General features: G+C 39.0%; 1 protein-coding gene across 8 annotated transcripts in view; it reads left to right on the top strand.

The window, feature by feature from the left end:
* The window catches only part of CDK19 (cyclin dependent kinase 19), a 219,732-nt gene that overhangs the window by 73,840 nt on the left and 132,383 nt on the right, over window positions 1-13,509 (top strand). Inside the window, exon 5 of one of the 8 annotated variants that reach the window (XM_059732914.1) lies at window positions 9,834-9,865. The exons of the other annotated variants lie outside the window; for them this stretch is intronic. Coding sequence (XP_059588897.1) covers window positions 9,863-9,865 — 3 coding nt within the window. The 5' untranslated portion in view covers window positions 9,834-9,862. The remainder of the gene's footprint in view (window positions 1-9,833; window positions 9,866-13,509) is intronic. 8 annotated transcript variants of the gene reach the window in all.

Genomic DNA, 13,509 nt, shown 5'->3' with positions numbered 1-13,509 from the left:
AAGTATAGTAATCCTTATAAGGCTATGCAGCTGAAACTCAACATAAACCCAACCTGAGGCATGTTCAGATATGTTATAACATTATGTTTAACACAGGATTAGCTGGAGGTAATTTTGGAGGTTTGTTTTTTTTTTTTTTAACAGGATGATTCACTTTTTACAGAAGTTATTTCAGAAACTATTTTTGTATGTTAATTTTGTTCAGTTCACATAGGTTACTCTTAAAGCTTTGTTACTGAAATGTTATTTCCTCCTATTTTCGATAATGTGGGATTTCTTTTTTTCCTTGTAAATCCACCCAAAAGAGAATTCAAAGCATTTTAACACTTTCAGAAACTCCAAACATTCTCAATAACTTTTTATTAAGTTGCTTTATCTTTTCAGTTTAGTGGTTTGGGATTACTCAATTCGATCTGTAGTTTTTATTTTGTTAATACACCACATATTCCCCCACATAAGTAGAAATTTCCTTTTATTGGAGGGAAAACTATACTCCTATCTTTCCCTGGGGATTAAAAAACAAAACTGTAAATGTTTAACTTAAATATGCAATCAGATCTTTCCCTAAAACTGTCCTTATTATCAGGGATAAGAATTTCTCAACTGGAGAGTTTTACATGTTGCTATTTCAATAATCTTCTTAAAAAATGTTCTTATTTAAAGAGAACATGACTCCAGTGGACCAAAAATTCCAACTTGATTTCATATGTTTCAACCAAGAAGGTATTAAAATTGAGTCCTATGCTTTCTTTTCTCTTGGCTATCTTTTGTGCTCTGATTTTTAAAATCAGCTGACTTGAACTAGTTTTAAAGCTGATTTAGGTTTTGAGAAAAATTTCCCTAGAATGGATATTATTGATCTGTTTTTCTTGCAAGGATGAAAACATAATATAAAACCAGTCTAAATTTGGAAAAGAACTATCTCTAACTAGAACAAGAGGAAGACACACATGTCATAATCATACCAATTTGGATGTGAACTTTTAAAAGTCTGACTGGGCTTTAATTTCTGTATTTTCTTCGCTCCCCCCCGCGCAACATTTGATCATAATACAACATTATGCTTGCTAAACTAACTTTTATATTGCTAGATATTCCAAGAGGATGAAGAAATACAACATTAAGTTATACTTATTCTATATATTTTTAGCAACATAAAAATAAATGTATATTAGTGTTTATTTAGCTTAAACATATTATATATAATAACACTTGAAATGTGATCAAATAAATGTTGAAGTAGGAGCCTGAGTTTCTACCATTCTTAATACTTTGAACACTTAAAGAAAAAATGGTAGGTGGTTGTCATGAAGCTTAACAATTTTTGTTTTGGCACTAAATTTTATAGTAGGTGCTCACTTATGATGCATTTCTTTAAGGTGCATTTCTTTAAGGATCATTCAGATGCTTGTGAAATATGCCAGAATGATGCATATGAAGCAGAGAGAACTTTTATATGTGCAAATTTAATTGTTTTATAATCTCCTTTAAGAAAATTGATAAAGTTACTTTAAATTTCTTTTTCTGTATCACTTGGACTAAAAACACAATTAGCTTTGTTCCCTTTTCCTTCATTTGAGATTAAAATATAGTACTTTTAAAAGTTACTTGACAAGCTTTTGTTTAGAAAGAATGCTACTGAATCAGACAGTTTTCAGAGCCTGAAAGATTTATATTTATAAAACAAATACCTTTCAATTGCTCATTACAGAACAAGGGTGTGGTGCCTTTTTTTTTCTTCTGCCTAGTCTGATGTCTACTAATAATGAAAACAGGCTTGAACCAGTTTACTAGCTCTGAATTTCCTGTTGGCTTAACCCTATACTTTTGTGGGAGACTAGAGCTTACAAGTGTACTGGGGACTTAAGTCCTGCCTTAAAGCACATTCCTTAATGGTAGAAGGTTTAAGTACAATGGAGAGAGCTCCCAGGTTGAAGGGGCTGATTTGGTGGAAATGTACTAAATGTGCTACTAGTATAAGGATGAGAAAATAAGTTTTGGTTTTTTTTTTTTAAAACGGTACAGTCAGAAACTTTCCTCCGTAGATGTGAGTATACAGCTCATTCCACATATGCATAAATGAGTGTCAGCTGAATTTTTGGAGCTGCAGTTTGGGCACCTCACATTGCACCCACAGATACCCAATAGAGGGGGCTCTGGCAGGCCAGCATATGCGCACCCTCATTCTTTCTCTGAGAGAGGTTCTTCAGAGTTAAGGTTGAGGTGCTGAGAATTGCAAGCCTATGTTTTGGGAAAAGGTGGTAGGCCTGATGTGCCCAGTTTAATATAGAAGGTGGGTCATCTACACAAAACATCCACTGCGCAGTAACCAGTGTTACTGCGTCATAGCATCCCAGCACGGTTGCCTGGTGGTGCTTACTGTGCAGTAGCTCATTACTCCTGCTTAGTAGTGTTGCGTCACGATTCATACCCAGTGACGCTACTGTGCAGCAGTAACAAGCTACTGTGCACTAATAATGAGTTACTGTTCAGTAAGCATCTTGTGTAGACATGGGCACTGATGAGCAAAATAAAAAACTTAGGGTAGCCTTTAGTTCGTGTTAATGCAAGAGCTTAAGACAGTTTGGTATGTTAAGCCTTTTGTACCCTTTGGGAGACAGTTTTCTGATAGTTGGCAAACTTATAATTTCCAACCTAACTTATTTATGCCAGTTTATTTGTTCTTGTGCTTGTGTTCTTTAGCTTAAATGAGGGGTGACTGACCTGCAACATATGCCGTAAGTGGCATGGGCAGCCTGTGTGTGACATGCAGCGGTTTGGGGAGAGGGCAGGCAGCACAGCTAAGAATAGGGCGGGGAGCAGAAAGCAATGCAGCAGATTGAGCAGGAGGAAGGGGTTGGAAGGTGCACTGTTAATCCATGGTATATCTGCTTAAATAGTTCTTCTCTACTGTTTACCCTTGGTGTATTTATAGAAACCAGTCCCATCACCCTCAGTCTCCATTTAAACCAGGTTGTTTCAGTCTCCTCTCATGAGAGAGGTCTTCCATTCCTGTGACTGTCCCGACTATCTTTCTCCATACCTGGTCTAGTTTGAACAAATCTTTCGTGAATATGGATGACCACAATTGTTCAGTCTTCTAGATAAGTTCTCAAAAGGACCTTTTATAATGTTGTTAATACTTACCTAACTCTACTGAAAATATGTCTTTATGTATCTTAGAATCACTGTTTTCCTTTTTTTCATGTTCACATCACAACAGTGGCTAATAGTCATTCTTTGATTAATACAACCCCTTCTTTGTCATTTCCCCTTAATCCATTTAAGTTTAAATACTTAACGTGAATAAACATTTATTTTTATATTGCTAAAATGTATAGACTGTCAAGTGCAACTGAGTTAATTGTTGCATTTCTGCATCCTTTTGGACAAATCTTAACTTTTACAATTCCAGATACTTTAATATTGCAAACCTCATGGTGTATTATGATAAATGTTGTTTTTGGGTGGGGGGAGGAAGAAAATACAGAAGTTACAGTCCAGTTAGACTTTAAAAATTCACATACCCATGTAATCCAATGCTCAGGGTCATGCAGTTCTCCCTGTGTGATACCCTGATCCTCTGCTAGTTTAGGATGCCTCCTAACTTTGCACCATTAGTAAATGTCACTTGCATGCACTTTCTGTTAATAATAAAATATTAAATAAGACTTGTGCACACCAGTCCACTGGGTACTCTACTAATACCCTTCTTTTAGTTCAGTAGTTCTCCATTTAGCATTATTTGTTGTCACTTCTTCAGCCAGTTTGTTACTCATCCTCCACTTACTCGGTCAGTTCTTTTCTGCCAGATATGGTTCCCATGTGGTACTATATTAGATACATTACTGAAGTCCAGATAGATTAGATCCATCATATTTCATTTGTCTAGTTAATCAGTGATTTTATTTTATCAAAGAAAGATGCTGGGTTAAATAATCTGGCACAATATAGGTAAAGCAAAAACCTATTTCATTTCTGGCCTATTTTCTGTTTATGTCTATGTCTTCAATTACTTTTTCCTTCAAAATTTGTTCTAAGGCTTTGCATAATATTGAGATTAGATTATCAGGTTTATAATTGCCTGAATCAGGTTCCCTGCTGCTTTAATTTAGGTACTGTTTGTTATTCTTCTGTCATAATACTGTCTCTGGCTTGATAGACTTGTTATCAATTTTTTGTGCTACTGGATCTGTGATTTCATGTGCCAGTTTTTAGAAGTTGGGGTGGAGATTATCTGACTTCCCTCCTCCTCTTCTTCCTCTTCCTCCCCTGGCCTTGGCAAACTGAATGCTTAAAACTCTTTAGTAAGTTGCTATTGCTCTGATGTGGACATTTCCATTTTCACAATAACCTTCCTGCTTTTGCTTTCATGTTCAGCATTGTCTGTACTGCCAATTGAGTAAAATATTATTTTGATTTTTGGCCCATATCTGGGTTGCTTTTAATCTCTGTTCCATTCTCACTACATAATGGCTCCAATTTTTTTAAAATACCCTTGAATGAAGAACTTCTTGCTATATGTGTTACTTTTTTTTTTTTTTTGTAAGGTCTAATTCTGCTTCTGGTATTTAAACTTCTGAGCTAATTCTGGTACCAACCTTTTCCTCCTCTGTCATTGCAAGTTTACTAATTTTTTTCCAGTACATGGGGTACTCACTGGTCAAGGAGGCCTTTTCCAGGGTAAGTTTCCTTTAGGAGAGAATGAATTTGGCAGAAAGCAAAAGAAATTACCAGCAATTCTATATATATTATATATGTGCACAAAGGATTGCAAGGAGTCCAAACCTGGGGTTTGAAAACTGAGACCGTACCGTCAGGTAGAAAGTGTTATGTTGCAGGGTGTGTAGCAGTGGTTCTCCGCCTTTTAAGACTCAAGACTCCTTTTGATTTACTTTCTGGAATTTAGTGAGGCCCCATTTTTTTTTCCTGTGGAGTTTACTGTCTCACACCCTACAGCACCCTCCAAAGCATCTCCGAGTGGCAGGGTGGGCAGCAGCAGGCGGGGCAGGGGGAGAGCAAGGCAGGGGGTGGTACACAGTGTTCAGAGTGGCAAGACTGCTAGGTTGGAGCAGACTGTGGAGCTTTGAGGGTACAGCATCAAACCCCTGAAGGAGGCTGCTGTCTCAGGGGTGGGCAGTTATTTTGGCTGGAGGGTACTTAATGAGATTTGGTGAGCTGTTGAGGGCTGTAATGGTATCCTTGCCCCTTGATAGGTGCCCCATCCCCTGGTTGCCATCTTGGGACCAGAAGTCCTGCCCCTAACCTTTGCCACTGGAAGTCCCTCCCCTTGCCCCAGAAGTACTCCTTTTGGGAGGGGGAATTGCCATCTTGAAACCAGAAAAAAGACAAACCATATACTAAAAAAAAATATCAAACATCTACTGTAACTTATTTTAATTTTATTTAAAAGATATTGTCCTAATTTGTGTGTGTGACAGGGGGGCCTGCCGGGGCCGAACTCTGTGGCCCACCCGCCTGTCACCGTGACAGCAGGCCTACTCAGGGCCGAGCTCTTCACGGCCCGCCCACCTGTCTCTGGGCAACCGCCCGCTCATCTCGCCCGCCACGCCTTTGATGATAATGAGTTCAATTAAGATGATAATTAAGCGGGAAGCTGCCCTTCGACTACCCCGATGCCCAGGGGCGCTCTGCGGCTCTGACCTCCCCTAATGCCGCAGCCCAAGCCTCGCAGATGGCATCATGGTGTTCAACATCTCACCGGCCCCACACTGGGCCCCAGAATCTTCCACGCGACCCCACTATGGTCTTCCCTACTCAGGCGGCCACTCCGCCCTCATCTGGGCTACCTCACCCACCCGAAGCCTTGTTCCCCTCTCGGGTGTGGTTCCCCTGGAACCTTCGGCTATCTAGCCCTGGCCCACCTCAAGGCCAGTCAGGACCCCAGGCCCCCGGCTCTTGGGCGTCCCTCGTGGTGGGCCCCCGGCCCTTTTGACCCTCACTGGTCCTGGCCCCAGCATGGGCCAGTCGAGGGGACTCTCCCCTTCGGGCTGGGTCTCTCTAGCCACTCACTAACACTGGGCCTCACCGTGCCACTACTCCCTTCCTCCTAGGAGCAACCGTGGCACCTCGCCCACATCACTCCCACTCTCGGGGTCCACCCTCTCTGGGCCCCTCACACACACGGGCCCTCTCAGCCCTCCAGTAAACACTAGGGTAACCCACCTGGTGGTGGTGGGAGCTAGGGGTTAAGGCACCCCGACACGCCTTTCACCGGGGTGATCACTGGCCTGGCATTTCCTGGGGGCTCCCACACCACTGAGAGCCCCACCAGACCACCCACTCCCAGCAGGGTGCAGTTTCAGGTCATGCCCAGAACCAGGAGCCTCCTACCATCCCCTTGCAGCTCCCCCTTACCTCCGGGTCATACACAGCAGCCCTAAGGCCAGGCAATGTTGCTGCCTGACCTCCTGCAGCTAAACTGCCTGATTTATATAGGCCCCAAAATGGCTGCCCTAATCAGGCACCTGGAGGCTGCCAGCTCCAGGCCCTTAAAGTGGCAGGAGCACCCTGTGCTCTGCCACAGTGTGTTTGCGTAGTGCATCTAGAGGCAATTGCATAATAGCTCAGGATATAGTTACTTTTGTATATTGTGTGTGGGGAATGGTAAGGATATGCATGTGGGGGCTGTGGTTGGGGAGTGGGTGTGTTTGTGTGGTGGGGCATGGGTGTGGTGGGTGAGGTGTGTGGGAGAGGGTGGTGGTGCAGGTATGGGGTATGTGGTTGGGTGGGGGCTATGGGAGAGTGTGGGTGTGGTTGGAGGTATGGTGGGGGACATTGGCTTGCAGAGGGACAGCAAAGGCTCAGGCTTATGGAGGGGCCCCACAGACCAGATGGAATTGCCTGGTGGGCTAGTTCTTGCTTGCTGGCTGTGTTTTGCCTTCCACTCCTGTAGAGGGAGGAAATGGGTGATGATGGCCACAGGTGCAGAGGGTGGTAGACAGGACCATTCTGTGCCCTGTTCTTTCCACAGTTTGACCAAAAATGTAAGACATGACACTTCTAATCATTTTACAAGTACAGTCTGAGTTGCATAAAATGTAATGCTGATGAATATATTTAAATTCCCAGAGCGGATTATTTCTGCTCCCTTAACTGCTTGCTATTTTCTTATTAATAATAAGCAAACAGTTGTTCAGTAACTCACCTAGGAGCCAGGTTTTCAGGTCTTTATTCCATCAGGTTATATTCACGTATAATAAAATCTAGGCAGGTAGAGGAATAATTTAAGTGGTAAAATAAATCATTTAGACTTTTGCAAAGGTAATGCAGCTTAGGAATGAGGTCCATGGAAGGTATAGTAGCTTATAGTACTGCAGTTGCCCTTTGTCACAGCATTATGTGAAAGAGGGCCAAGTTACTTTTGCTTTAGTTTTCAACTACTGTAAGATAAAAGCTTATACAAGGGTAGTTGCCAAGTAGCAGCTAGTGGATGGTAAGTCCTTGTCCTGTTTAAATCTCAGCCGCTTAGTTTATTTGTCCATACCTTTAAGGAGATGTAACAGATTGTGATGCAAGAGGGGAAGCTGACCTCAAGATGTCTGAAGTGACTGAAATACAAACCTGACTCCTAGAATGAGCAGGGATGAACTGACCTATAGTTACTCTGGAGCTGGGCTGTGACCAATTTTTTCTGTGTCATTAATTTGGCAGGAGGTACCTGCTGGTAAATAAGCTAGCAGAAGGAGGGTAAAGAAAAGGGCTGAAACTGCCAGGAAAGCTGCATGACAAAGACAGTCTTGTTCAGTGCATTTCATTAGGATGTGGCTTTTCAGCATATTAATAGAAATGTCAGGAGTTCCTCTGGATGATCAGAGGTCTTAAAGCCATAGCTGGGTTATTTTGGACTTAATCTAAATTTGGTTTTAATTTTACTTTACATTTTGTGTAGTGTTTCCCTTTTTTGATGTTTGGCTATTTGAAGGTGACTCCTGGCAAGATCACACAGCAAGATATCTCAGACTGAACTAATGGGTTGACATGTGGGCTAAATTTGGTCCAAGCTGTATGAAATTGTAACTCGTTAGCAAGTCCAGGTGTTGAAGGATTGTATGCATGTTCCCTGATAGAGTCAAGACATGCTAATATCACTTGAGCCCAGTGGCATACAGAAACTTTTGGTTAAGTCATATTTACTTCTGTTCTTTGAACTTTATTGTTCCTCTTTCTCAGAGAATTTCCAGTCAGTTTAATACTTGTAAGGGAAAAAAAATTAAAAAGGTTTTTTTGCATTGGAAAATCATTGTTACAAAGACAAAGAGCAAAGCCATTGTGTTTTAACACGAGATAAGCTATGTTTGTTTTCACAGATAGAAATGGTTATTGAGACCAGGAGATAGTATCGCAGAGTGGATACTTATGAAACCATTTAGAAATGTTGCTTCTAAGATAGTGTTGATAAGATATACAATTAATGTTTGTACATTTTTATTGGATAGAATACCCATGAGGTTATGCATAGCATATGAGAAGTATCTTCAAAATATAGACTAATATGAATCTTTCTAGATTTCCTTCTTGTGCTTCAGCTTCATTGGCTTTAGCTGCTTCATTCTTGCCAGGCTTCAATAATCTCAGACCAGTACTTCATGCTTATTGTCCCTGAGACCTTTCAGCTGCTTTTGATACAGTTGACTATACTCTTCTTAAAATCTTCGTTGCTTAACTTGTGTGACTTGGTCTCCTCATTCTTTTCTGGATTCTGATCACTCCTTCACAGTCTTTAGGCAGGTATTCTTATGATCTCATCCATCTTTTTCTATGTGATTTCTATTGGGCTATGTCCTTCTCTTCTCTGTCTGTACTCTGGATAAGCTCGTTCTCAGACTTATCTGCTTTTGCTTAAACTAAACTTTTGGCTTGGTTTTCTGATATCTACTCTCCAGGTTTGCTAAAATAGAACTCTTAACTCTTCCCCTCCTACCCTTCCACTTTTCTTGTTCGCTGTGGATGACCTAATACTCTAGCTTGTCATTTAAGCCTGTAAACTTGACTTTTCTCTGGGTCCTCACATTCAAGTTCTGCCTTAATCATGGAAGATTTTTGTGGCAGACTTTTTTCACTGAGTGTATAAAGTTTTTTTCCAGACTTTTTTGTCTCAGTTGCTGGAACATCTGGTTTTCTGTCTTGCAGCTGCTAAGTGTTAGCACTTAACAAGGGCAAGGAATTTTTTGAATGGAGCAGCTATCATCTTTGTAGTGCTACAGTAGCCTGAACACGTGCACACTTGCTTTTTGTAGCGTTATAAGGATGTGTATAATACTGGAAGAATAACAACGTGTGTCCAAGTTCTCACTGTTCTTTTTTTTTTAAACTCCCCCAAACTTCCAGTCTGTCTGTATTCAACTGTTACTTCATGTTATATTTAGATTGGGAGCTCTTTGGGGGAGGGCCTCTTCTGTGTTCATATGGCACCTATTACAATGGGGTTCTTTTCCATGATTGTCTGAGTGCAGCAATAATTTAAAAGAACCCATGATTGTGAAGGTATTTTATATAGTTATTGTTTCCTTAGTAAAACAGTGCACCTCAAAATCAACTTACGGGTGATTAAATAGTACATACTACCTAGCAGTAGTTTTTAACTATCATCTTAGTTCTGATTTTCCATTATAACTAAAATGTAAAACTTAAAAATTGCTTCCTGTGCTACATATTGAAAGACTGGGAATTCACAATAAAATTAAAGATACTCTACTTTGTCCCATTTTATTCTTGTGGATAGTAACGTCTAACACTAGCTGTGGATGTACATCAGTACCTGATAGTTTAAAATCATTAAACAAACATTTATTTCTAATTTATTTGAACAGAAGACAGCAAGCAAATAAGTGCATCATGAATGGTAAGAAGTTAACTTTTTGAATTGCTGAAAATGAACCAAAAGGGAAAAGGTGTATTTACTGTTTTTGTCTTGCTTTTTATGGCTTCTAATTAAATCTTACCTAAATCAGGGTGTTAAAACTAATAATCCTGAATACAAACCTAACAAAGCATTTTTTCTTGAGTACTGTATTTGGACAAGTGCCATTTCTTTGTAGTATGATTTTTGCCTTATTTACAATCAGAATTTTATGACCAAATGTACATGGGGCTTGTTCAACTTAAAAACTTACTGTATGAATATATGGTTCATTATTTAACCAGTGTATAAATATTTATTAGAAAAGGTCTGATGCTTGTACTTTGGTATGCTGATGGCATTGCAACAGCATTTTCAAATGGGTCTGTGAGTAATAGCTAATGTCATTCCATTCAGAAGCCTAAAAGGCATGAATTTAGAAATGAAAAATATTACTGAAATGACATAATCTAATGAGAATCTCTGTTCATCTGTTGGAATGTAGAGCATAGAATATTCTACAGAACTCAGGTAATATTTCTGAAAGGCCAAAGCCTTGACTATTTCCTATATGCCTCCTATCACGAGGAATGGGGAGATTATGATGGGCTGTGCTGCTGTAACCTAATAAAAAATAACATTTTTTGGTGTCTGATTGAAGTGACCAGAGGACTGTTTTAATACTAAGAATCAAATATGTAAAAACTTAATATCTAATTTTGAATTTATAGCTTTAGGACAAAGCAAATCTGTGATCTGATCTGATTCCCATCATTGGGTTAATGCGGACTGACTCGTGTTCCTACAGAGCCTTAAAGAAACAAACGCACTAAAAAAATTTAAACAGACTACTTTTGCATTATAACTTTCCATTCACTGGGCAATTACTTTCATGACCTTTTTATCTCAAAAGAACATTGTGTGTTAGATTATAATCTACTCATTAAAAGTGGATATTGTGGGTATTTACTTTTAAAAGAATAGCAGTTACAACATGTATTCGGAAGCCTACTGCAGCTAAGTGAACGTGAGAGGAGGCTGCTAATTTAATCATTTGCATTCATCTGGCTACTGAGTTTTTAAATAAACTTATAACATTTAATCTGTGCATTTACAATTTAATTGAGTTTATAAAAATTACTAGTTTCACTTGGCAACCTTTCAAAATTCTTGTGGAATGTTGGTCTATTTAATTCGGCTTTCAGAGCAGAACAACTTTTGAAAGCTGGCATATTTTGTAATGTGTAAAAGTGAATTTATGTAATTTGGCAGGAGCTTCCTGGCAGCTGCTATTGTGACCACACACATTCTGACCGGCAGCTAATGCACTAATTTAAAAATACAATCTACCCATTTTTTTATTTATTTATTTTTTTTCAGGGAGCATTCATGCTATTCCATCTTAATACACTCTTCAGTGTTAGGGGCAGATGTGTGTGTTTTATTCAGCACAGGAAACAGGATTAAAACCAATTTAAGGCCAAAACAACTTTTTATTTTGAACATAAAATCATTGTAAGAACTCAGACCAGATAGGTCAGTTCTTCCTAGGTATAGTCTTGTGCTTTGGATTAGGGTGCTTTTCATGCATGTACTGTTTAATCTAAATCTGTAATTATAATACATTTACATATATTAAAATATGTCTTATCTTAAAAAAAAAAAAAATCTTCTGCCATACGAAAGTCACAATAGCCAAGCACTTGTCTTTTCATCTGTAATTCCAGAATGTTTACTTACTGCTGTCTCATTTTATGATCTACATTAACTGACGGGTATTACTCATGTCATGTGTGTTCTTTTCTATTTTTATGCTATATGGAACAGTTCTGTTACTGTATTACCTGTTATTGACAAGCATCTAGTATAGAGCAGTGTTTTCCATAGCTGTACCCTTAACACTAACCCACAAAATTTCTAATAATGTTCAATAAATGTTTTACCTTGTGATTTAAGTAGAGCAGTCATGTGTGTAATTATTCATACATCACCCACCAGTCCCATTTCTTTTTTAAAAAGTGATTAATGTCTGCTTTAATGTAATACCCGAAGCCTTTTGGGGCCTCAGGTATGTCCTGTTTTAAGATTTATTTTCTGAGCGTGTATCCACAGATTATCTTTTTTTTTTTTTTTTTTTTTTTTTTTTTACCCCACCATTTTGTTGTCATGGCATGTAGAGTCACTGGCTGCACAGTTCAATGTGTGAGCCCCATCTATTGGTTTGTGGTAACAAACAGAGAAAGAAATAAATGTTGGTTTAAGTAAGTTGTATTTAATGTTCTCTTTGTTGACTTGGTTGTATAGAAAACTTCTTATATAATTGCCCGTTAGTGTTGAGATGCAATTATATACATTTGGTAAGGGGCATATGTCCAAAGTTCTGTGCCACTATTTCATCAGTTTGTGCATGTATCTTTATAATGTCAGTTTGGCATGGTATCTGTTGCATAACATTTGTTTCTGTGGCTTGATTGGCATTCTTGTTTTTTTTAAATACTAGCACTCTTAAGACATGATACAATTGAAGATTATAATAGTACTTGTTTAGCTCAAGTATTAGGTTTTGGTGTTGAAATGTGAAGGCAGATATGTCTCTATCGTAACTGAAGTTCAGAAGGTCTGTGATGTGCAGCAGCAGTTCTTAACCTTTTTATGGACTCAAGGCACCCTTCAGAAAATACCAGCTCTTAGCTTTCATTCAGTTTTAGACTATGGAAAAAGAGTAGGGCCATTCTTCTGTTGCAAAGAACTTAGACTGCAACAGGTCAAAATGTTTTTGATGTTATTTATTCCTGTTTGAAATCTCTGGATTTATCTTGTGAACCATATTTAGGTGTTTGCACATATAATGGTGTTAATATTCTGCAGCCCCCCACATACTGAAGGGATCTTTTTTATTTTTAAATGTAACAATAGTAAGATCTTTAATAAAAAAAAATAAGATCCCCAGATACTGTAGCACATGGTGTACAGCATCACAATAATAATGCTGTCATTTAGCCATTTTAGTTATGTATTATCTGATACAGAGCATTACTATCCAATTTAGGATCGTGTCTTGAATACTAGCATATCCCCAGCCCAACCCAGCCCCTGGCATGTTTACTTTTCATTCCATCCAGGAAGAGCACACACCAACTGCTGCAGCTTCCTTAGCCTGATGAAGGGTTTTTGAACCCGAAAGCTTGCTTAATAACTATTCTCCAACCATTTGGGTTGGTCTAATAAAAGATATCAAATTCACCCAAGGAACCTTGTCTGAGCATATCTTACTGGAACTTCATTGGAGTCTATCACAAAAGCAGCCTCTACATTTTTCTATACTTTGTAGTTAACCTTCAGTTTCATGAATCTTGCATGCCTAAATTAATTTAGGGTTGCTGTCTGAGTTATCTACATGTTGGTGTATATATTATTTTTTAGGTTTATATCGCTCCCTATCCAAAAAGCTCAGAATAGTTTACAATAAACCCATGGACAAGATTCCCCAAACAACACCCTAAAATCTGAAAACTTCACTCCTCCTCCCCTCAACCACTGCCTGCCTGCCCAAAGACCTGCGGAAGCAAACCCGTCTGCCAGTTTCAACTGTGCCTCCCACATGACACTCTCATCCAGATATAAGAAACTTGTTCCCATCCCTCCAC

The sequence above is a fragment of the Alligator mississippiensis genome, chromosome 1, assembly GCF_030867095.1.
Source record: "Alligator mississippiensis isolate rAllMis1 chromosome 1, rAllMis1, whole genome shotgun sequence".
NCBI lineage: Eukaryota > Metazoa > Chordata > Crocodylia > Alligatoridae > Alligator > Alligator mississippiensis.
The sequence above is the reverse complement of the archived record's forward strand: the minus strand, read 5'-3'. Positions and strand labels throughout refer to the sequence as shown.